Raw genomic sequence first — 25,804 nt, 5'->3', positions numbered from 1 at the left:
CCCCCTCCCAGAGCCAGCACCTTATACCCCCTCCTACACCCCAACACTCTGTGCCAGCCTGGAGCCCCCTCCTGCACCCAAACTCCCTCCCAGAGCTTTCACCCTTCACCTCCTCCTGCACCCCAACTTCCTGCCCCAGGCTCAGCCCGGAACCCCCTCCACACTGTGAACCCCTTGGCCCCAGCCCAGAGCCTGCACCGAACCCCAACCCCCTGTCCCAGCCCGGTGAAAGTGAGTGAGGGTGGGGGACAGTGAGCAACAGAAGTGGGGGATGGAGTGAGCGGGGCAGGGCATCAGGGAAGGGGCGGGGGAGATCCTGGGTTGCCCTTAAATTCAAAAAGTGATCTTGGACGTAAAAAGGTTGGAGAGCACTGCTCTGTGGCTCTGTACTTCAATCTTTCCCTTGCGAAACTACAAACGCCTCCTCCTCTGCCTAGTTTTGGTCTTGCCTTAAGGCGATATACCTTGGAATTTTAAAAGAAAGCTTTTCAAACAACCATGTTTCCAGGATACATTTGACATTTGGTTTAGTTTTTATTTCCAGGATATTTGCTTTTAGTTCTTGCCCACATGCTATCAAACTCTGCGCACTCCAACAAAAGGTTGAGATTCCCAGACTAGTCATATTTTACCATTAACCTCATTCAAAACCACATGAATACAGTCCATTGACAGATTGCTAAGGGTATGTCTACACTACCCGCCGAATTGGCGGGTAGTGATCGATCTATCGGGGATCGATTTATTGCGTCTAGTGTAGACATGATAAATCGATCCCCGATAGCTCTGCCGTCGACTCCGGAACTCCGCTGCAGTGAGAGGAGGAAGCAGAGTCGATGGGGAAGCGGCAGCGGTTGACTCGCTGTCGTCCTCACGGCCAGGTAAATCGACCTAAGATACACCAATTTCAGCTATGCTATTCACGTAGCTGAAGTTGCGTATCTTAGGTCGACACCACTCCCCCCCCACCTAGTGTAGACCTAGCCTCACATACAGGTATTTTTTGGCTCCCATTGCTATAATTTGCATATTTGCTGATCTTTTCCCCCATTTGTGATGTGCAATTTATCACTTCGATCACAAATGTGATCAACTTTTTTTTTTACTACTAGTAGATCATCCTTTCACAGTGTTTATTGCATTTTTATAGGATGATGCTCTGTCCACAGTTCCTCTTTTTTCTGTTCTGATTTTCTCTTCCTTCTCCACCTGATGCTTTGAGTCTCCTTACAGCTTCAGCATAAGAAATGTTATTAATATTCTTTCTCTCTTTAGCTTGCCTTGCTGCAATACACCCTCTATATGATGACTACTGCAGTTACTACATTTGAACTCTATCCTTTTCTATGAATTTTTCACAAGAATGCTCTCCCCCACATTTACAGCATCTTGTTTTCCCTTTACAAACAGCTGCTACATGCCCGTATCATTGGCACTTACAATACCTGAGGGGGAACAGGGGGAGATTTATAGCTTAGTTCTAAAGATAGTGTAACTTTCTCAGCATCCCTCCCTTACATGTAATCATCTCTGCTGTTGGTGGCTTGCTTTCTCTTCCTCGTTTACTAATTACTGCAGTCACCGATTTACTAACATTTTATCTTCTCCTCTTCAGGGCCGTCCTTAGACATATGCAGCATACGCAACTGCATAGGGCACCATGAAATTTGAGGCACCAAATGGCCCCAAATTTCATGGTGCCCTAGGCAGATGCATATGCTGCATACGTGGCAGCACCAGCCCCAGCAACCAGCCTTATCCCTTGGCCGGCCCCCACTGCAAGGAGCATAGCCGTCCCTAGGGGGGTGTGGGGCCTGAACAACTCCCTCCGCCCTGCCTCTTACCCTTCCCTCCTGCTCCACCCCCGCCCCGCCCCCATTCCACCTCTTCCCCCAGCAACCCCGCATTCATGGCAGTGCCGGGAAGCGGAGCAATCCAGCCCCAGCCCACTCTACTCCACCAGCTTCCAGCCGCGGCGCTCTGCTTCCCACCGCTGGTGAGGACGAGGAAAGGATCCCCCCCCTGCACTCACCGGCAGGGGGAAGCAGAGAGAGACAGCCCCAGCCCGCTCCACTTCACTTGCCCTGGCCCCAGCCATGTCGCTTGGGTTGGGGAAAGGACCGCCTCCAGCTCTCACCAGCAGCGGGAAGTGGAGCACCACGGCTGGGAGCTGGCAGAGTACAGTGGGCTGGGGCCAGGCTGCTCCACTTCCCACTGCTGCCAGTGAGTGGGGGATCCCTTCCCCCAAGTCCCCTCTCCTGAGTGACACGGCTGGGGCCGGGGTGAGGGAAGCAGAGCGGTCTGCTCCCAGCCCCCCGCTAATCCCCTGGGCCACTCTGGGCCTGTGGGCCCCCCAAAAGTGGCCCCCCACAGACCCTCAGGGGGGAGGCCTGGGGCCCCACACAATCCCCTCCTCCCCCATGGGGGGCTGCGTAGGGCACCCAAATGACTAGGGACGGCCCTGCTCTTATGCTTTTTATTCTCTCCTCATTGGGCAGTTCTAATGGCAGTCCATAGACTACCCGCTTTGTTTCAGTCAAATACTTTGGTAGCTGGCAACTTATTTTAACTTTCCCTAGTATTTTCATTGTTAGCAGTTTATCAGCCTTCTCTTTGTTTTTACATTCAACTAAAAGAACCCCATGGTGCAACCTTCTGGCTTTTACTGTATTCGCTATGCTTTTTTTCAATCCAGTCAGCTACTTTCACAGGGTTAACATCTCTCTTTTATTTCTTTAGCTAGGGATCTTACAGTTATAACACTCTGGTTTATTTCCTTTCTCAGCTTTGCTTTTTTGCCAATATTGTCATCTGCTTCTACTCTTATTTTTTGTTTCTCCCCCTCCCCTTCTCCCTCTCCAATAGACTCTTCTTCAGTTTCCAGAGTGACTTCACTTGGAGGTCAGACATTAGCCCAGCCCTTTTCTGTTACAAACTTCCAGGCTTTATAATCACAACCCACCCCCTTCCCAGCTGGGCTTCAATATGGATGCATCCTGGCTTTCTCTCTCTTGCAGGTGCTGCCAGGTATGTTAATTGGCCTCTCAGGCCCACATAAACCCCTTCAGGGGCTTTGTGGTGTACACACCCTATCCATCTCCCCACAAAGGTTCTTATACACTGTAATCAAGTCCCCTTTCAATCTTCTTTTTGACAAGCTTTCACTGTAAGGCATTTTCTCCAGCTCTCCTGCAATTTTTCAACTGCATTTTAAAATGTGATCCAAATTCCTCCAGATCCTCCTCATTATTTTCCACACTGCCAATCTTTATGTCATCTGCAAACTTGATCAGCAGTGATTTCATATTTATTTCCAGATCATAGATGAAAAATGGAACAGCATCAGGCCTAGTACTGACCCCTGTCAAACCCCACTATCAACACTCGCATTGCATGCTGACCCCCTTCACAACTACTTTTTGAGCTCTGTCAGTTAGCTGCCAGTTCTTAATCAATTTAACACGTGCTTATTGATATTGTATACTTTTTTAATCGGACTGCCATGTGGTGCTAAGTCAAATGCCTCACAAAAGTCTACGTTATTTGCATTGATGCAGTTACCTTTATCATCCAAACTTGTAATAGCTCGTCAAAGAATGAAATCAGAGTTGTTAGACAAGACCTACTTTCGATAAAGCCATGTTGACTGGCATTAATTCTATTCCTATCCTGTAATTCTTCATCAATTTAATCCCATATCAGTTTTTCCATTCTTTTTTTGCCTGGGATTGACATTGCATTGTTACATGCAAATTAGCTAATTATGTAATTTGCACTGAATGGCACACAGGCAGTTGCCCTAAACACCACATTTATCCTCTCCATCCCTCTGCATCTCTTCATCTCCTAAAAGGAGAGGCAGGAGAGAAAGCAGGGGCACTGTCCTGGGAGGGAGCTGGGCAGGGACCAGAAATGCTGTCCATAGGATGGAGAGTGCTGGAAAGGGAACTGAGCCCATTAGTGGGAAAGGAAATAACTGCAAGGCTTGGGATGGGGGGCAGAAGGGAGAATTAGACAGAGCCAGTGGCCTAGTGGGGAGCAAGATGGAGAAAGGGAAACTTCTCTGGGTAGAGAACACTAAACTCGGAGGAGTGGTAGATACGCTGGAGGGTAGGGATAGGATACAGAGGGACCTAGACAAATTAGAGAATTGGGCCAAAAGAAACCTGATGAGGGTCAACAAGGACAAGTGCAGAGTCCTGCACTTAGGACGGAAGACTCCCATGCACTGCTACAGGCTAGGGACTGAATGGCTAGGCAGCAGTTCTGTAGAAAAGGACCTAGGGGTTACAGTGGACGAGAAGGTGGATATGAGTCAACAGTGTGCCCTTGTTGCCAAGAAGGCTAATGGCATTTTGGTCTGTATAAGTAGGGGCCTTGCCAGCAGATCGAGGGACGTGATTGTTCCCCTCTATTCAACATTGGTGAGGCCTCATCTGGAGTATTGTGTCCAGTTTTGGGCCCCACACTACAAAAAGGATGTGGAAAAATTGGGAAGAGTCTAGCGGAGGGCAACAAAAATGATTAGGGGGCTGGAACACAGGACTTATGAGGAGAGGCTGAAGGAACTGGGATTGTTTAATCTGCAGAAGAGAAGAATGAGGGGGGATTTGATAGCTGCCTTCAACTACCTGAAAAGGGGTTCCAAAGAGGATGGATCTAGACTGTTCTCAGTGGTACCAGATTACAGAATGAGGAGTAATGGTCTCAAGTTGCAGTGGGGGAGGTTTAGGTTGGATATTAGGAAAAACTTTTTCACTAGGAGGGTGTTGAAGCACTGGAATGGGTTACCTAGGGAGGTGGTGGAATCTCCTTCCTTAGAGGTTTTTAAGGTCAGGCTTGACAAAGCCCTGGCTGGGATGATTTAGTTGGGAATTGGTCCTGCTTTGAACAGGGGGTTGGACTAGATACCTCCTGAGGTCCCTCCAACCCTGATAGTCTATGATTCTAGAGAGCAAGTTTGGGGGCAGTACTTAGGGGAAAGAGCTGCTGAAAGCCCCTGGAAGAGAGCAGGGGAAGGTGTAGGGTATCTGCTCAAGAAGGACCCTTCCTGCCAGTGAGAAGTGCTGGATGAGGGGCCTGCCATGTGTGTAGGTTTTATATTTCAGATTACATTCCCTGAAATGTGCCTATGTGCGTGCACATACACACATGCCTACGCATACCTATAAATGTGCACTCCCAGGCACACGTGTGCATACACACAAAGGGGTGATTCCTCTTGGGAATTCAAACATCAGAAAACAGACCCTACACATCAAATCTCTCTGTTTCTAAACCACTCATGATTTTGGGGGCGCTATCACAGGATTTTTGAACTTTTAGGTTTGGCAACACTGGAACGTGCCCAGATAGCTGGTTTGCTGAGTCAGAATGGGACTTTTGTATAGTCATTTTTCAGAGAAGAGTCACATTTTAAACAGGAAAAGCTTTATTCACTCTAAGATTGCCAACTTTCTAAAAGCACAAACTGAACATGCCTGCCCGCCCCTTCTCTGAGGCCCCACCCTAACTTGCTCCATCCCCCCCTCCCTCCATGCTCACTCTCCCTGAGCCTCTCTCACTCTCACCCCAGGCTGGGGCAGGGGGTTGAGGTGCGGGGTTCCGGCGGCGCTTACCGCGGCTCCCAGGAAGTAGCTGCCAGGTCCCTGCGGCCCCTAGGCCCATGGGCATCTAGGGAGGCTCCATGCATTGCCCTTGTGCCCGCAGGTGTCACCCCTGTAGCTCTCATTGGCTGGGAACCACGACCAATGGGAGCTGTGGTGGCGGCACCTGCAGATGTGAGGGCAGCGCACAGAGCCTCCCTGACTGCCCATGGGCCCAGGGCCGGCTCCAGACCCCAGCGCACCAAGCAGGCACGTGGGGCGGCATTGTTGGGGCAGGGCGGTATTTGGCTCCGGCGGACCTTCCGCAGTCATGCCTGCGGGAGGTCCACCGGAGCTCTGGGACGAGCGGACCTGCCACAGGCATGACTGCGGAGGGTCCCCTCTTCCCGCGGCTCCGCTTGAGCTCCCGCAGGCATGACTGCGGCGGGTGTGCTGGTCCCGCGGCTCGGACGGAGCTCCCGCAGGCATGCCTGCAGATGCTCCACCGGAGCCGCGGGATCACGGGGCCGGCTGCAGCCACTTCTGCCCCGGCCGCGGGACCGGGGAAGGGCGGCGCGAGCAGCGTGGCGCGCCGCCCTGCTTGGAGCGGCGGAATTTCTAGAGCCGCCCCTGCATGGGCCTAGGGGCTGCAGGGACCTGGCGGCCGCTTCTGGGAGCCATTCGGAGCTAGGGCAGACAGGGAGCCTGCCTTAGCCCCGACCCCCCGCTGTGCTGCCGACCAGACTTTTAACGGCCTGGTCGGCAATGCTGACCGAAGCTGCCAGGGTCCCTTTACGACCAGGCTTTCTGATTGAAAACCCGATGCCTGGCAACCCTAATTCAGCCATGAACACATGGTAAGCAGCAGAGACTTGAGCTAACAACCCCCACCCTCACGCTTGAGTGATGGGCACAGAGCTCTCATTCTGTGCTTTTGCAGAATGTGGTACAGAACTCCTCCTGAGCCTGGAAACATTACAAATTTAATGGTGGTAACATACATTTAACCTTTTTTTTTTTTTTTAAACCAGTCTGTATCTAGGTAGGACATGATTCCTATTATGCCTTTCTCAAGAGTTATAGTTCAAGCTGGTTTTCACATTGCACTCCCTATAGCGCCACCTCTTGGTGAGTTCACATGTTGACTCTGGCTACAGAATTTATTTAAACTGAGTAGGGAAATCAGAGACAATACCTACTGTGTTTTTTCAACCAGTTCTAGCTGTTTGACCTGAAAAGAGCAACTCCTAAGGCAAGTATCTACACCCCTTCATCCACTGACACGAATGTAAGGCTTGGAATATTTTTCAGGCAAATAAATGTCATTAAATCCTGTTGGCTACTGAACTTTGGGAACCACACTAGTATTTCAGTTTCAAACTAAGACATCCTTTCCCAGATTCAGCTCTGCAGACAGAGAAGTCTCTGAAGAGTGACCCTTTCCTGGGCACTGTTCTGGCCAGAACCTTCCCAAGGGATTATTTCTGGCTTGGGTTACTCTGTTCAGAATAAACGGGAGAAAAAGGACAGACTGTTTTACCCCCCTGCCCTTGGGATTTGAGTCACCCAATCAAGCTAGCATTTCAGCCGAGTCACTTGCACCCCTTTCAGTAAGGGAACAGAACCCACGTGCTCCCTGGGCCAGTCACAGCTACTGGTTGCTTCATTTCTGCCTGTGTTCCCAGCATGTTGAGCAGGATACTGCATTGGGGCTGAGTGCCAAGGTGCTGTATGAGAATTTTGACCCACTTGGGAGCAGCAGCTTGATAAGGCAGGTTGTGGTGGTGGAGGGAATGTATGCCGCCTGTTTTGCCCTACTTTTGTTGTGGTCATTATGGAGAGAGGGGTGTTTCTAGCACTGGATCACGAAAGGGCTGAACAATTGATTTCATTTATTAATATCACTCTTTAGGCATCAGTGGTGATAGTTACTCACATTACTGCAGGGCTCTGGTGTCTCCCATGCCTCCGTACAAGCCAGCTTCCCCTCCTGTTCACTGGCACAGCAACACTCCTTCGGGGGGCATGGATAACACAGATTGGCAGCAGGGCAGGGCTAGAGAGCAGGGCTGAGTAGTGGTGCTCTTGGATGACAGCCGGGCCCCTGTCACCAACTAGTTCCCATCTCCTTGGCAGATTCCAGCCCCCCAGTCCCAGTGGGTAGCTGGCACCCCTGTTCCATGGTCTTTCCGCAGGCTCCTAAACGTATTGATTTTTTGGGTTTTTTGAGTTTTATGGTAGTTTAGGTTGAAGGAACAATCATAAAAATAAAAGGAGGGAAAAAGGAAAAGGAAAAACCATTGTGGTTGGGATTAGAGCTGGTTGAATCAGGAGCCAGGCTGTCCACTGGGGCCATAGAACTGGCTCTGCTATGAGGATAAGGATCGCTCCCACTATCCACTCTGTCCAAACCCCCAGCCTCTTTCTCTCTCATTTGTGAAGCCCGACGGCTGAGTCTCAACCCAACAGACTTCCTCAGGTCTAGGGGGACCACCCCTCCTTTATTTTAACATGTACTGAAATGTATTAAAACTGATAAGTACCATTTTACACAACATTGAAGCTTACACTAATTGCATGGTATGCTTGAAGGCAGTAGAAATGTACACAAGAGAAAAATACATATGCTCATGGAAATGCTGTTTTCCTAAAATGTCCCTTAAACTAAAGCATTGTTCCATATTTTTCACATGGTTTTCCCTTATTTCCATCCAGCAAAGGTGTTCACGCTACTCAGGTCCCCCAGAAGGGCTGGGCTGGATGAAAGCAATCTGGGCCTTTAGGAATGGCACCACATCAGGCCCCTGTGGCCCCATCTCCCCACTTGCAGTGCCAATGACAGGGGTCCCCCAGTTCTGCCCCCAGAGAGGCAGCAGTATGGGGCCCACTTCTCCCTGCCTAGAAGCAGTCAGTAGTAGGTTCCCCTTCCCTTTGGGAGCAGCAGAGGTGACAGCAGTGATTCCCCTGTTCTTGTCCCAGCACCTGAGGTGGGTGGGCCAAGCCCCTCAGAGCAGTGTGTCTCAGAGATAACATGGTGTATGGATCAGTTCCTCCTCCTCATCAGAGCTACTAGGTCAGGCTCTCAGCAAACTCAGGCAAGTAACATGACATCAGTTACTCTTGCATCCTGTTTACAAACTATTCTACCAAACCAGGAGGGCTAGAAGTTAACTTTTTGTGTTTATGCAAACTGAGATTCTGATGTAATCACATGAGTTCAGGAGCTAAAGCCCTAGGCACTGGCCTTTTGTGCCTTAATCCGGCCCGGTAGACAAGGGCTTTCATCTGGCAAACCCCAGAGGTGCAGCAAAGGTACAGACTTGAGCCTCTGATGATGTGACCTTCACTTTCCCTCATTTCCTGGTCCTTTCTTACTCATAGGGCCTAGGATTGGAGGCAGGAGAAAAGAGTTGGACTTGGGGGCAGTTCTTTATTAGAAACAGGGAGTTTGCAGCTACTGCAGAGGTAACTGTCCCTGTAGCATGGCAAATGGGAAGATAGTGATGGGGCTGAGAGTTCTGATGGCTTTTCTTACTGGAGACTGATGAGGTTACAATGAATAAGGGGATAAGCTCTTTGTATTTAATTTTTAAAGTGGCTTGTGGCAGCGATGTTAGCAGAGTGCGGGTGTTTGTTTAGAAGAACCCCCAAAGGTTAGCCTGGCCAGGATCACGGGTCGGAAAGGAGCGGCTGTATGCGTTTGTCTTGCAAAGTTGGTAAATATCCTCGTTTTAAAATGACCCGGGAAACTGAGCTGGCCTCTGCAGAGCGCTGCTGCCAAATTTGGAAACGGCTTCGTTCCCTGCGGTGGGAAAGGGGCGGGAGGCGTGCAGCCCGGCCTGCGCGGAGGGCACGGTCAGCAGCTCTGGAGGCTCCAGGTTTGGCTCTCTCTTCTCCTGAGCACGGCGCAGTCCGCCCCCGGGGCTGGGGCCCTCCTGCGCCCCCTGGCTCGGGCTCTCCCGGCCCGGCGCGGCGCGGCGCCCGCAGTACCGAGCGGAGGCGCGGGGGGCGCGGCGGAGCCGGTCTCTCCCGGCAGCGGCTCGGCTGGAGCCGCGGCGCAGGCTGAGCCGTGCGGGGCTCGCTGCTCTCCGTGTCGCCGCCAGACCGAGCGGCTGCGGCCATGGGGGTCCCGGGCCGCCCGCCTTGTGCTGCTTCCCCGCGGCCGCCGCCTGCGGCCTCCGGCCGCCGCCACTGCTGAGCCGCATGGACCGGGCCCCGCGCCGCGGCTGCTCCGAGCGGGTGAGCGAGCGGGAGCGGCCGGAGCCAGGCCCCGGCCGTGCTGCGCCGAGGCCGCGGGGCCGAGCCGGGGAGGCCGCCCCATTGTGGGGCCGCCGGGACGGGCCAGCTCCGAGCCGGCGCTAGGCCGCCGCGCTGGGAGGGGAGCGGGACGGGCGTGCGGGATCCGCCCGCGGGCGCTGGGCTCCGGCTGGGCCGGCGGGAGGAGGAGGAGGAGGAGGAGGAGGAGGGGGGGGGGGTCGGGGTCCCCGGCGGGTGCGGGCAGCCAGGCTCCCCGCGGAGCGCCGGCTCGGCCCGCGAGGGTCCCGGGCCCCGCTCGCTCAGGCGGAACCATGGCTCCTGTCAGTGCCGCAGCGCGCTACCGGAGCTGCCGGGCGGGCTGGCCCGGGGCTGCGGGAGCCTCCGAGCTCGGGGCACTGGCCAGCAGCAGGGCGAAAGAGCAGCCCACTCGCGAGCCCCTGGGCAGCGCGGGGGAGGATCATTCTCTGGGATTATAGGGTGAAAATCCAGGGTCTGGGCACCAAGGTCTCGATCCGCGCCGGAACGGCACGTAGCCGCCGGGATCGGGGCCTCAGTCAGTGCATGTGTCTCCACACCATGTACCTGGGCTGTGCCCAGAGACACCAGGCACGGTGATTTACAGAAGTGCCTTCAAGCTTTCCCCGGAGTTGAAATGCTCAGGGTGTATTAGGGCGTGAGAAATGGAGCCTTGCTTGCAACTTGGAGCAAAATGGCTCGTGTGTCAGTTTCGGAGTGTGGGGCTCAACTCAATGAAAAGGTTGAAACGTTATGTTGGATGTTTAGGTGCTGGGAACTTTAGGATCTTTATTGTGAAAATCAGATTAATTCCATGGCCTCATTGTTCTAGTGATGGACGAGAAACATACTGTAAACAGGGCATAGTATGAAATAATACACTAAATTACAGGTGTTAAGGCAAACCTCAGAATAGCAACTGAATGTTGTATGTATTTTGATCCAGTAGGTGTAACGAGTAACAGTATATCTTGGCCTCATGATCTCAAAAAACAGTTGAAACACACAGTTATCTAGGAATTAAAATCAGTTAACCTGGTTGTTTCCCACTTTATTTTGTTTTGTGATGACATACAAACTGTTTGGTGTCTTGAAGGCCAGCAAGGGCACCTTCTAGCTGTATTTTTTCAGCTCAGTTGGGAGCAACAGAAGTGGGAAAGTGGTCTGAAAGATGTAGTCCTTTGTGTGGGGTGAGCTTTGTGAGAGAGGCTTTTATTTCATAATTATTTTTCTTGGCATATTTTCATATGCAATTGAGTTAGTCCATCTAAACAAGTGATTTGTAAGACCGCTGCAGCTTTACAGCATTCAGGTTTTTGAGATCACCAGTATTATTTTGTAACACAAAACTTTTGTTAGTATCTTTAAAGAATTTAAGTTGTATTGATTTATTACAAAAGTAGGTACCGGAGGTTGTACACTTCTACTCCTGCCTCCATAAACACACACCTTCTGCACCATGTTGATCCAAATTACTTTTAAAAATATTGTTTGATTGTTTCTCATCATCTGGTGGTGACTAGAAATGTTCTCAAGGCCAGCAGCAAATGATAGTTGTTAACTTACATGAAGTGTCAGTAAATACCCTCCATTCCATGAAGTATAATGATATATTTAGTAGTGCTGTACAATACACACAATTTTTACATTATGCTCATTTATTACAGGAGTGTAATTGAGAAATAGTGCAAAATATTCTGGGAATGACTATTATGATTATCTGTACATTATGATTTTAATTTCACTGAAGTATATTGTTAATTTAACCTAATGAATGTGCAAAATGCTTGTCTGTTAAAAGTGCTAAGGCACTATCAAATGTCTCCAGGACTGGAGGGGAATTTCATAATCTGTAATGACAGTTGATTGTATTGAAAGTTGTCCATGCTTGATTAAGTTATATTCTTGATTTTAATGTTAATTGGAAGTTTTTTCAGAATATTTTCATATGCCCTGAAAGAAATTCCAAAACTATTATGGAGACGTGAATTTACCTGGTGTTTAGCTATGTAAAAATACTGTATGTTTTATGACTTATGTCTGGTATACAAATATACACATTAAAAAATTCAAGTAAATCTCCTGTTTCAGAAATCCTCTTATAGGATTGGTCATTAGTTTCTTTAGCTACCTCAGTATTAGGAAGCTTAGAAATATTGGAGTATTCTAAAAAATAGTTGTGTGTTAGAATTTTTATCCGCAATATTTCTTAATGGTGTTCTCATTTGTTTTAGCAGGACAAACGCATTCACTCTGGAACTACTGATACTGGTGTTTTGAGACTAAGCCTGTTCCCTCATTGTTCCTGTGCAAGCAGGCACCGTAAAAATGAATATCCAGGGGAAAGGCTTCCCTTTGGATCTTGGGGGAAGCTTCACCGAAGATGCTCCAAGGCCACCGGTCCCTGGTGAGGAGGGTGAGCTAGTTTCTACAGATCCAAGGCCAATCAGCCACGGCTTCTACTCTGGTAAAAGTGACGTGATTAAAAATGAGACTTCCACAGCAACACCGAGGCGCTCTGATCTGGATTTGGGATATGAACCTGAGGGGAGTGCTTCTCCAACTCCACCCTACCTGAAATGGGCTGAGTCGTTACACTCCTTGTTGGATGATCAAGATGGGATAAATCTGTTCAGGACTTTCCTGAAGCAGGAGGACTGTGCAGATTTGCTGGACTTCTGGTTTGCCTGCAGTGGCTTCAGAAAGTTAGAGCCCTGTGTCTCCAATGAGGAAAAGAGGCTTAAATTGGCTAAAGCTATTTACAAAAAATACATTCTGGACAATAATGGGATAGTGTCCCGGCAAATCAAACCAGCCACAAAAAGCTTCATAAAAGATTGTGTCATGAAACTGCAAATTGATCCTGACATGTTTGACCAGGCCCAAACTGAGATTCAGTGCATGATCGAAGATAATACCTATCCTTTGTTCCTTAAGTCAGATATTTATTTGGAATATACAAGGACAGGTGGGGAAAGTCCTAAAATTTATAGTGATCAGAGCTCAGGATCTGGGACAGGAAAAGGACTGCCTGGATATTTGCCTACTCTTAATGAGGATGAGGAGTGGAAGTGTGACCAAGACATCGAAGAGGAAACCAGCCGAGATTCAGCCCCATCCAGCAGGCTTACTCAGAAGCTGCTTTTGGAGACAGCCACCCAGCGTGCCACATCAACCAGGCGATATAGCGAGGGAAGAGAGTTCAGGTACATTAGCCTGGTACAACAACATTTCTAGTGTCTGTAGAACTTTCATGAAAGCCGTTTGGGCTTCTTGGGGCTGTTGTGAATTTGGGGATGCAAGTGTCAGTTTTGGGGATGAATGCTACCTTTTCATTTGGAAATTTTGTTTGGAATGCAAGCTTTTTTTTTCTTTGAGGAGAGTCAGTCTGAAATATCTGTGGAAACTGAGAACTGCGCTTGTCAGTTTATCTCTGTGATTTCTATTAATCATACCTGAAGTGTATTTCTCATCTTAAGGAGCTGATGGAGAGTGTGATTTGAAGCTAGGGCTGGTGAAAGATGGAGGGCTAATGCATTAATCATGGCCATGGGTGGTCCTCTCATGTGCACTGAAGAAAGATTCAAATGAGCTGCATTTCCAGGTTCGCATTTGGCCTGTAGGGGAGAAATGTCAGTATTTAGTGGTTGGATTGTAGATTTATATACTCATAATTAGGGCCCTACCAAATTCATGGCCATAAAAAATGCATCACGGATGGTGAAATCTGGTCTCCCTCTGTGAAATCTGGTCTTTTATATGCTTTTACCCGCTACTATACAGATTTCACGGGGGAGACCAGTGTTTCTCAAATTGGGGGTCCTGACCCAAAAGGAAGTTGCAGGGGGGTGGCAAGGTTATTTTAGGGGGGTCGCGGTATTGCCACCCTTATTTCTGCACTGCCTTCAGAGCTGGGCAGCTGGAGAGCAGTGGCTTTTGGATGGGCGCCCAGCTCTGAAGGCGGTGCCCTACCAGGCCCAGTGCAGAAGTCAGGGTGGCAATACCATACCATGCCACCCTGACTTCTGCACTGCTGCTTTCAGAGCTGGGTGGCTGGAGATTGGCGGCTGCTGACCAAAAGCCCAGCTCTGAAGGCAGCAGCGCAGAAGTAAGGGTGGCAGTACCATGCCATCCCACCCTTACTTCTGCGCTGCTGCTGGCAGCGGCTCTGCCATCAGCACTGGGCTCCCAGCCAGCAGCCATCGCTCTCCGGTTGCCCAGCTCTGAAGGCAGCGCCGCCAGCAGCAGCAGCACAGAAGTAAGGGTAGCAGTACCGCAACCCTCCTACAATAACCTTGCGACCCCATCCACAGCTCCTTTTTGGATCAGGACCCCTACAATTACAACATAATGAAATTTCAGATTTACATATCTGAAATCATGAAATTTGCAATTTTTAAAATTCTATGACCGTGAAATTGGTAGGGCCTTACTCATAATAGGACTTTGCTGTGTAAATATGGAAGGGAATACTCAATGTGACCGGTGGCTGGTGACTACAAGTTTTTTGTCATTTGAGTGATGGCAGCCATCATATTCCTCTGTATCAAATGGGGTGCATAGCAATCCCTGGAAGTGATTTTTTATTTGATCTTAAAGGCTTCCTGACAGTGGATTCTACCACTGCCATTCAAAAGTAGGAGTTGCCAAATTTAGCTATTTATTTTCCCTTTAAGGCCTTTCCTTTCATCCAAATAATTGTTTTTCATAAATAAATTACTCTATTTCCTGTCATTCCTCCCACGCCCTTCCAACTAACACAGATTTGTAAGTTCAGTTAAAATGCCAAATATTTAATTTAGCAGGGAGTTCTCCAGGTTCAGTAACATGTCCAGAATGTGTTCTTATTTCTTTAAAATAAAATCACCTTTTAAAAATACATCTTAGGCTAAAATTTGGCCACTTTGTGAAGGTTATAAAATGAAGCAGCTAAAAGTGTCCTGATCAAAGCTGCCCCAGCCTTAGGAGAAGGTATTTATGGATTTAATCTCACTCAGCAGTCCCTTTAGGCTGGCAGCTGGAAATTCATCCCTCCCTCTGCAAAGCCTCAGCCCACTGCAGATGCTGAAGTGTTTTCATTTTGATCCTTGTTTTCGTACAGATTTTGAGGAGGGAATGTTGAATGTGAAACTTTGAAAAAAGGGAGAATTCATGTGACTCCCTGCTGGTTTAATCAAGAGTCTGAAAAACAAAATCCTACATCCTGGGACTTTCCTGTGGAGTTAATAAAAACCTTGAACGTTTCTTGAAGTGCATTTTGACTGACCAATTGGGTACCTGCTATAAGGGAAGATTAGAAAACTTTAAGATTTAAGTATCTTTTTATTTGTGATAAATAGCTTTTAAGATTGGAAATAACTTGTCTGAGGTGCAGTCCTCTCACTTCTAGAACAGGTAACAGAAGAGTATTTAGCAGTTCTGCACTTCTCAGATCTAATTTAAGGAAAATACTGTGAACGTATTGGTTGAATACTTATTTTAAAAGTGTTTTAAAACACCATGAAATTGTGGCACTGTGTAATGAGGATCATAAAGTTCAGAGGCTTTCATACTAGATCAGAGCAATATGAGATGGGATTAAACAAAGGTTGTGCATCTCAGAAAAAATAAATAAGGATATTAATCTTTTGTAAAACTTTGTACCCAACAGTCCGTCACTACGGGTACAGATTTTTCACTGTCAGGTGCCTCTTGGAAATTCTTGCCATCAATGGGCACTTAAGTGAGATGCGTTTCCATACCAGGAATTACTGAATAGGAATAACTTTTAAAAGCATCAATATTTGTATTACTGTAGGTCCAGAGGACCCATTGTGCAAAGGGTCTGTACAAATATATATGTAGACATGATCCATCCTCCCAAAAAGCTGATAAGCTAAAAATAATTTGACATCTTAATTGCCAATCTATCCTTGTAGAACAGGTCATCTAACCAAAGTCCTCCAAGGGTATAGTGTACCAACCATTGTTTTGAGTGGCATTTTAAACCAGTGGTTCTCAAACTGGGGCCGCTGCTTGTGTAGGGAAAGCCCCTGGCGGGCCGGGCTGGTTTGTTTACCTGCTGGGTCCGCAGGTTCGGCCGATTGCGGCTCCCACTGGCCGCGGTTTGCCGTTCCAGGCCAATGGGGGCTGCAGGAAGCAGCACAGGACAAGGGATTTGCTGGCCGCTGCTTCCCGCAGCCCCCATTGGCCTGGAGCGGCGAACCACGGCCAGTGGGAGCCGCGATCGGCCGAACCTGCGGACCCGGCAGGTAAACAAACCGGCCCGGCCCGCCAGGGGCTTTCCCTACAGAAGCGGCGGCCTCAGTTTGAGAAACACTGTTTTAAACATTAAAACCTTGCTCCTGAAAACACTTAAGTGCCTGAGTACTTTTCTCCGGTGTGGATAAAAAAAATTTAAAAAAAAAAAAGTAAAATTTGATTTTTTATTAAAACTGGATTTTTAAAAATTTAAATACAATTTAAAAAGAAATAAACCTATGTATAATCATGGCAACCTATACTAAGGCCTAAACTCATTATAATCCATTAAAATAATTTAAATTATTTTTTTTTTTAAATAAAGCAGTATGTGTTTGCTGCCAAGCTTTAAAGAAAGTCAAACCACTGAACTGGTGGAAGTCACTGGCTAAGCTCTACTGCCTAATAGACCAGAGTTTGTTAAAGTGCTAAATCGGCTTTTGACAGCAGTAGCCTTTTCTGCAAATGAAGAGAGACTATTTTCTTCATTTTAGTTTATTCAGCTAGTTCAGTTCAGTGAGTAGTTCATTCTGAGATAAGAAACCAGTTGGGAGTTGTGAAAAAGCAGGAAAGCTTGTTTTCCCTTCCAATCTATGAATAAAAACTAAGAATGAGAGGATGAGATCTACTAGTTCTAAAATCTTGAAGGGCGGAGTGACCAGAAACAGTCAGTTCAGTTCACTAACTACCGATGAGTCTGCCTACATTTAATAAATCAGTTTGTTTTAAAAAACTATTTTGATAAACTTTCTGATAAACCATTTTGTTCTTAGGTATCCAGCACATTTAAGATATAACCCCTCCCCCCAAAACATTTTAAAATGTTTTTGTATATTTTCAATTGAATTTGAATTTCCATCCAAATAGAACTTGACACAAATAACAATTACTTTTTTATTTAGTAGATAATATTTTATCGTTCACTGTTTTTCTAACATAATAAAAATGTAAAAATTAAGAATCTGAATAAATTTTAAATTAAGCTATAGAATTACTTAAATGAGTACAGATATATTATTCTCTTGATTAACAAAAAAAAATTTAGGGAAAAAGGCTATATTCAATTGCAAAATAATATGTTTTAATGGTACCAACCAATGAGAAATCAACTTTTCCTTAGGAAAATAACTGAAAAGTAAAAATGCAAAACAAGATTAAAATTGATGATTTAAATCATGATTAAAATCATTTCAGTTTAAATTAATCCACCTTTCTTTTCTCATGTGAGCAGTGCCTTTAAAGCCAAGTGGACTACTTATATATGTATGTTCTTGTTGTATATAAGCCTGTGCAGATAAGGATCTTTGGTTATCTTGAACATTTTCACAACTCTTCTGGTTTTGTATGTAAGATAATTTCAGATTTATTATTGAAAGAGCACTGATATTAGCTTTTTTCCGTTCACCCTCCTACATCTATAGGTCTGTTTAATCTTCCCCAAATTTAACCTCTGCATATTGCTTGACTTCCATGGAAATTGAATAAAGAAGAATGTGTACAGTTAGAACTTAAACTGTTTGTTTTTTTGTGAACATGCATTTTGAGTCAGATTCACATTTTTGCAACATAACAGGCTGAAAGTGTTAAATTCCTCATCTCATGTAAATAAAACAAATATAAATATTTGTTCAAACCATTTAAATTAAGCCTGTTGTTAGTGTGATATATTCCTGAAGGTGAGTGTTCACTCATGTGTAGTATGGAGAGCATTGTTTAAAATAAAAAGTGTTTTCATATTACCTACTGTGTTTTTGTATATGAAGGAAAAGGCCAATAGTCATTGCAGGTAGGCTACTGCAAATTAATTGGCATTGGTTATGGATCAGTGAACTTCAAAGAAGGTAACCTCAGAAGATCTCGTGCATTAATACACAGCTTCCAAAACTGACTCTAACATGGTCGTGAGCGTGACTAAATCTTTCATTAACCTTCTTTTGATATCCACTGATTGGATTTTTCAGAGATATGAAGAGCAGAAATTAAACTTTTGCCTCAGAACTGCCTTGCAGATTTCTTTTTAAGTATTCTAATAAAACCTACACATTTTAAAGATTTGGAACTCTGTTGCTAGTCATTAAGTTACCAGGTTACATGTCACATTTTTATTTTGTGTGTGCAGGTTTCTTCTACTAGTTATTTTATTTATCTAAATTTGGTCTAAGATCTCCCCACCTACGGATGCCCATCCGGAGCTCTGGGTGTCCTTGATTTACACCATAAACCAGGAGTTACAAAACCTCCTGTTGAACAGTGAGATCATACTTGCTTTACTAAATCATAAACTCCCAGCTACTGTTTTGTTAAAGAATAATTAACTTTGTTTTAGAAGATACCTTACACACACTCTCTTGGCTTTGGTTTGGCAGTAGTAATTAAGGGGGCAGCATTGTGTAACAACTGTTTTGGCTTTTTTTTTTTTTTTTTTTGAAAAAACAATCTAAGTGGTGGTTGGTTTCTCTGTTTTTTAAATTTTTTTGAAAATTTGTGTCACTGAAATGTTTCTATGATCATGACCTACATTAGCGAGGAAAAAGAGGTGGAGTGATTGGAGCGGGGGCATGGTTAAAGGTGGAATCCACTGTCATTGGTTATTGGAGAGTGGAAAGTTTGACTCGAGGGCTTGAATTGCTAGAACTGAGAAACTTGTGGAAGGTGGGCATGATGTGTGATAACATAAAGTAGTTTTTATATGAAGCTGGCTAGCTAATCTTATTTTCCACTCTTTGCAGAGTTGAATGCACTAGGGGGGTGGTATTTCATTCCAACTATAGTAAATGTGAAAGCTGCTATTTAATACTGAAAATGGATAATTGTGTATACTGATTATCAAACTTCAGCGTGTGAATTTATCTGATTCAGCATAACCAACGTTGAAGGAAATAATAGGAAAAGTGATTTGAATGGACGGAAGTATTTATCTTTAACTCTTTAAAAGTAAATGTAAACATTGTCAAGTTAAGTGGTAGAATTGGACAGATCTGTGCTCATCTCAAAACGTGGGGAAAAGTTGGTTTCTTTAGGTTGTTCAAGAACAAATGTGCATTGAATAAAACTCCTATTGAAGTGGAAGCGTAGTACAATGATTTGAAGAAGTTTGGTAGACTTTAAAATAGATATGTGATAATGTAAGTCCCTGTTCTAGGCCTTCCGGTAGCAATTCAATTCCAGGTAAATTCAGAGTGGTCTCTGTTCACCTTCGACATCCAACAAATGGCAAAGATCAATGGGTGATTATACCATAACAATAACTGAAAATCATAGATGTTAACTTGATAAGAAAGTTGCAACCTTCTTCATTCTAACAACATTGCCTTAATTGTAGCACAAAATGATCAGCTTAAAGGAATAACTGAAGCATTCATCTTGGAATCTTGGCTATATCCTGCTGCAGGGTGGCTTGATTTAAATAATCAATTTTAATCTTGTTTTGCATTTGTACTTTATTTTCCTAATTTTTTTTAAAGTTGATTCTCTTTAGTATAATTTAGCACTACTTTTTACAAACTAGGAGAATATATCATCTATACACACTATTTAAACAATAATATAGCTTAACATACATTTATTCAGACTTTTAATTTTTACTTCTCTCATGTTTCAAGCTGCATTTGGATGGAAATTTAGAATTCAATTAAAATGCACAAAAACAGCATTAAAATTTTTTATTTTATAAAAATGACCTTAAATATGCTGGATACTTTTCTTTTATATGGTTATCAAAGTACGTTCTGCTTATAAAACTGTTTATAAAACTGTTTATATTTTTGTTTAATATCTGTAGTTAGTGAAATGAATAGATTGTTTCTGGACCCTATGTTCTTAAAGATTTTAGAACTAGTAGATCTCTTCTTTCCACACTTTATTTTTAGTCCTAAATTGGAAGAGACAAATAAACTTCCCTGCTTTTTCTCAACTCCCAATTGTTTTTTCAACTTTGTATGAGTTAGTTGTTGAACTGAATTAGTTGAATAAACCGAAATGAAGAAAATACTGTCTGCACCTGCACCTGCTGTCAAAAGCTGGGTTAGCACTTCAGCCAACTCTGGTTCCAGGTGCTTAGCCAGTGACTCCCACCAGTTCTATAGTTTGACTTTTTTTGAGACTTTGGCAGCAAACCTACTGCTTGAATATTATTTGTTTACATTAATTTAAATGATTTTAGTAGATTATAGTAAATGTAGGCTTTAACATAGTTTGTCATAATCTCAAATTTAATTTTATATAGGGGTTCTAAAGAGAAAAATATATACTTATATAATAAAAAAACAAAAATCAGCACTTAAATTAATGAAAAAATGGCTGGTTAATCATAAGAAATAATTATTTCAAGAATCCACACTAGGAAAATTTGATTTAATGTCTAAAAAGAAAACCACAGATTATCTAAAATTGGTGAAGATGCCATCCAGGAACATAGAGGAAAGTATGACAGCCATTTGCTCAGACAATAAAAATAAAAGTTTAAAAAATGAGAACTGCTTGGATTTAAAGATCCTAAACTTCTGATTTATGGGTACAAAGCTTATTACTTAAACCGCATTGTGAACTAAACAACGCGGTTCTAAAGCACTTTATGGAAGGTCAAAAATGCTTTCAGTCACCATTAACTTCAGAGTTGGTTGATTTGTTGAAAAAGGAGGATAGATGCCATGATTCCCCAAGGACTCTTTCTAGAAGATTCTGTATATTTGTATTCAGATATTATCAGTGTTGAAATTTTCACCAAGCATGAGGTGGACTCTGATCAAAACATAGCCCATTTTTTCATAACATGGTACTCTACTGAGAGGTATGAGACTTACAGAAACAATTGAAAGAGGTTTCAGAAGGACATGACAATTTACTCTGACACTTCTCTTGCAGTTTTAGTGGAAATCTGACTTGATTTAACCAACAATGAAGAACTGCAACTGCACAGAGGGAACACTGAAAAATAATTCAGTGAAGCAATTAGGCAACATAACTGATCCCAAATAAAAATGTCATAAGTTGAGCCCATATCAAGAAGAAGAAGCTGAAGCGTGGCTATTGGAGAGTGATCTTGATGTTTCTTCTCTGTTAGTGTTTACATTTTGAGACCCAAATTTCTACCTCAACCTCTGTTGGTGAAGGAGTTTGTCATGGTTCATTGCACTGAAGTAGTGGGAAATTGTGGAAGTAAAAACCTAGGACAGTTTAATTCAGAATTTTGTCCATTTTTAAAACCTGCATTGTTGTGTAGCCAGCTCAGCATTAACTGAACATGTTTTAGTATGTTTGGGTTGGTCTGGCTGAAACTTCATAATAGGCTGGTTACTGAAAGAGCAAATAGTTACTAAAGGTATACCTGTATGTAAGGGCAGATACAAAAAAGTGTTAGACCTCACTAGGGAAGCTGGTTTGTTCTATTTACAGAAGTACAAGCTTTTTCTTGGACAAGATGTTCCTTCTTTTACTTGAGGAAATAATATGCTTTGAAAGAGAATCACTTGGGCCCCTCTGTTTTGTGGTGTTTTTTGTAAAACCTTAATGTTTTTTTCCCCAGGGAAAAAAAATGTTTTGTTTGATTTGAGGAAAATCACAATCTTGACTTATAGCCAATAATAGGCCACAACCTGTGTGTCAGAATCAAGTCAAGTCTTTGCCGGCTGGTGAAGGCCAGTGCAGTCGGTTATTGCTGGAGATAGTCAGTGTCTCTGTTAAGGAGAGCATGCTTCCTTTCTTCAAAAAATCAACTTTTGACATTGACATAGACAGTCCAGGCAGCCACAGTCCAGTGTGGTGCCTTCCCTTTTGGAGTAAGGTTTTGAGAAGGTTGTGGCACATTGGTTCTCGTAGCATCTAGTTGTCTTTGATTAACTTGACCCTTGACAGTCTGGGTACAGATCTGGGTTTGGTACAGCTCTTGTTGTTTGGTTGATGTTCTCTTAGCGATTGACAACAATCAGGGGTCACAGCTGATATAGCAGATATACTAGCTGCTCTCCATACTGGTGATCATGAGGCATTGCTGATTTGTCTGCAGTCTCTAGCAGGAGTGTATGGCATTACCTTGTTTTGTTATCTGATAGCTGAAAGGCCCCAAAGGATTATATTGGGTAATTGCTTGTCAACTCCAAGGGCACTCTCACGGGGTAGCAGAGGATACTAATTTATCGTCCTTCATATTCAGCGTATATGTGGGATCAGTAGGGAGGTTAATGAGGAGACTTGGGCAGCAATGCTTTCAATCTGCTGATGACAACCAGCTTAGTGTTTATCTCACTTGCTCCAGCATGTGGTGGCGATTGGGGCATGGAGCAGGCTGAGGCTCCATTGAACAAGACGGGGGTGATGCTGGTAGGTTAGGAGAAACAACTGGAAGTGAAGGTGGAGATTGTCTGTCTCTAGAATTGGGAGCATTCAACCACCATTGTTAAGCTGAAGGCATAACTTGGGGATCTGACTAGATCAATGGCTGGGTTTAAAAAATCAGATAGGAGCTGTGCTCAAGAAAGACTTGTGCCATATACTCCTGGCTAGAAGAGTATCTCCTTCCAGTTGAGAGGCCCTTCTGTACAATCAAGTTGCACTGGTTTAACTATCAGGGGGTAGCCGTGTTAGTCTACCCTGTCAACACTGGTTGTCCACTTGTAAGATAACTCCCTTCTCTTCATGTGTCAGTATAATAATGCCGGCATCTGTAATTTTCATTCCATGCATCTGAAGAAGTGGGTTGTTACCCACGAAAGCTTATGCCCAAATAAATCTGTTAGTCTTTAAGGTGCCACCGGACTCCTCATTGTTTTTACTGGTTTAACTAAAACCCATTTTTAAATTGATGTAGTTAAAGTGATGTGAGCGCTTGCATGGACACACTTATATCAACAATTTAAAGTGTGTTGTTAAAGGTTTTGCTCGGGTTTGAGTTAAAAATTGATGTTATGTAAACCTGAGCAGTGTTTATGTGTAGACAAGGTCTTATTTATCAATTGAATTGAAGAAATAGTTCATTTGTTGTTATGTTTGGGTGTGGATTGATATTTGAGTTTCTTTTTAGAGAGAGACACAGCAAACCTCTGGCCATCTGTTTAGATAAGCAATGACAAAGTTATCTCTTTCCCTTCCCGCCCCCCTTCACTGAATGTGTACCTTTCCTTGCAAGGATTGAATTGAATCTTATTCAGATCACAAAACCTACATTTTTAAAAATCAAGTATTTTAAATAGAATTAAATGGTGTCTTAGTCTTCCAAAGAAGTTTTAGACTGGCTTCTCCATTTCTAGTATCCGTGGGCTTGTTGTCACACACTGAAGCTCATAAATTGGCAATACATTGATACAGTAAACTCCTTATTAAAGGATGTCTTACCTTTCATGGAGAAGCTTTCCCTAATTTGATTCCTAGCTTCATGCACATTTCTAAAAGGTGTGCATTTCTAGTGATATGTCCACCCAGCTTTCCCACAATTCTGTTGACACAAGTCCCATAGTCTGGTATTTGGGAAACATAGTTGGAGTAATTTTGAATTCTGTGCAATTTCCAAAAAAGATGGGTACTGAAAAGCTAAATGAAAATTGATCCAATCTCAGAACTCTGTGCTGAATATACCCAATAAGTGGGCCATATGGTACATTTATATGCCTTGCAGTTCAACTTTAACTTCAGTTTATCTGTTTGGAGATGTTCTTTGTTGTGGCTATAGGGGGCTAATATTCCCTGTGTAATTTCAGAATGCAGAAGCAGCAAAGAGTCCTGTGGCACCTTATAGACTAACAGACGTATTGGAGCATGAGCTTTCGTGGGTGAATACCCACTTTGTCGGATGCATGTAGTGGAAATTTCCAGGGGCAGGTATATGTATGCAAGCAAGAAGCAAGCTAGAGATAACGAGGTTAGTTCAATCAGGGAGGATGAGGCCCTCTTCTAGCAGTTGAGGTGTGAAAACCCAGGGAGGAGAAACTGCTTTTGTAGTTGGCTAGCCATTCACAGTCTTTGTTTAATCCTGAGCTGATGGTGTCAAATTTGCAGATGAACTGGAGCTCAGCAGTTTCTCTTTGAAGTCTGGTCCTGAAGTTTTTTTGCTGCAGGATGGCCACCTTTAAATCTGCTATTGTGTGTCCAGGGAGGTTGAAGTGTTCTCCTATAGGTTTTTGTATATTTCCATTCCTAATATCTGAGAGACCTAATATCAGCTCTTGTCCACTCACGCCACTTCTCTGCCTACGCTACATTGATGACATCTTCATCATCTGGACCCATGGGAAGGAGACTCTGGAAAAATTCCACCACGATTTCAACAGCTTCCACCCCACCATCAACCTCAGCCTGCACCAATCTCCACGGGGAAGTCCACTTCCTAGACACCACGGTGCAAATAAGTGATGGTCACATTAACACCACCCTATACCGAAAACCTACCGACCTCTATGCCTACCTTCATGCCTCCAGCTTGTATCCCTGGCACACCACACGATGCATTGTCTACAGCCAAGCACTGAGGTACAACTGCATCTGCTCCAACCCCTCAGACAGAGACCAACACCTACAAAATCTTCACCAAGCATTCTCAAAACTACAATACCCGCACAAGGAAATAAGGAAACAGATCAACAGAGCCAGACATGTACCCAGAAACCTCCTACTACAAGACAAACCCAAGAAAGAAATCAACAGAACTCCACTGGCCATCACATACAGTCCCCAGCTAAAACCTCTCCAGCGCATCATCAGGGATCTACAACCCATCCTAGACAATGATCCCTCACTTTCACAGGCCTAGGGTGGCAGGCCAGTCCTCACCCACAGACAACCTGCCAACCTGAAGCATATTCTCACCAGTAACTGCACACCGCACCATAGTAACTCTAGCTCAGGAACCAATCCATGCAACAAACCTCGATGCCAACTCTGTCCACATATCAACACTAGTGACACCATCACAGGACCTAACCAGATCAGCCACACCATCACCGGTTCATTCACCTGCACGTCCACCAATGTAACATACGCCATCGTATGCCAGCAATGCCCCTCTGCTATGTACATCATCCAAACTGGACAGTCCCTACGGAAAAGGATAAATGGACACAAATCACCTATTAGGAATGGCAATATACAAAAACCTGTAGGAGAACACTTCAACCTCCCTGGCCACACAATAGCAGATTTAAAGGTAGCCATCCTGCAGCAAAAAAACTTCAGGACCAGACTTCAAAGAGAAACTGCTGAGCTCCAGTTCATCTGCAAATTTGACACCATCAGCTCAGGATTAAACAAAGACAGTGAATGGCTAGCGAACTACAAAAGCCGTTTCTCCTCCCTGGGTTTTCACACCTCATCTGCTAGAAGAGGGCTTCATCCTCCCTGATTGAACTAACCTCGTTATCTCTAGCCTGCTTCTTGCTTGCATATATATACCTGCCCCTGGAAATTTCCACTACATGCATCCAATGAAGTGGGTATTAATCCACGAAAGCTCATGCTCCAATACGTCTGTTAGTCTATAAGGTGCCACAGGACGCTCTGCTGCTTTTACAGATCCAGACTAACACAGCTACCCCTCTGATACTTCAGAATGCAGGACGTTCATGCAGTTATTGCATCTGTAACTCACTTTCTTAATTGGTCGGTCAGAGTCTGGATGTATTAACTATCAAGTTGTGCTGCAAAGCCGTAATTCGTAGGCTGAATAGGTTGTTGGGAGAGTCTTACATCTCCTTCCTGGAATGGCTCTGCTCTCACCAGGG

At 44.7% G+C, this 25,804-nt stretch overlaps 1 protein-coding gene across 6 annotated transcripts in view; it reads left to right on the top strand.

Annotated features, from left to right (window-relative positions):
* The window catches only part of AXIN1 (axin 1), a 239,614-nt gene that overhangs the window by 50,402 nt on the left and 163,408 nt on the right, over positions 1-25,804 (top strand). For 3 of the 6 annotated variants that reach the window (XM_044980230.1, XM_044980229.1, XM_044980234.1), the window contains one exon: positions 12,095-13,063. In XM_044980230.1, coding sequence (XP_044836165.1) covers positions 12,186-13,063 — 878 coding nt within the window. In that variant the 5' untranslated portion in view covers positions 12,095-12,185. Of the gene's footprint in view, positions 1-9,419; positions 9,464-9,671; positions 9,825-12,091; positions 13,064-25,804 lie in introns of those variants that run through there. The other 3 variants (XM_044980232.1, XM_044980231.1, XM_044980235.1) reach the window with 3 other exon arrangements.

This window comes from Mauremys mutica, chromosome 11 (genome assembly GCF_020497125.1).
Source record: "Mauremys mutica isolate MM-2020 ecotype Southern chromosome 11, ASM2049712v1, whole genome shotgun sequence".
NCBI classification, from domain to species: domain Eukaryota; kingdom Metazoa; phylum Chordata; order Testudines; family Geoemydidae; genus Mauremys; species Mauremys mutica.
Note: the sequence above shows the minus strand (reverse complement) of the source record. Positions and strands in the feature narration are given on the sequence as shown.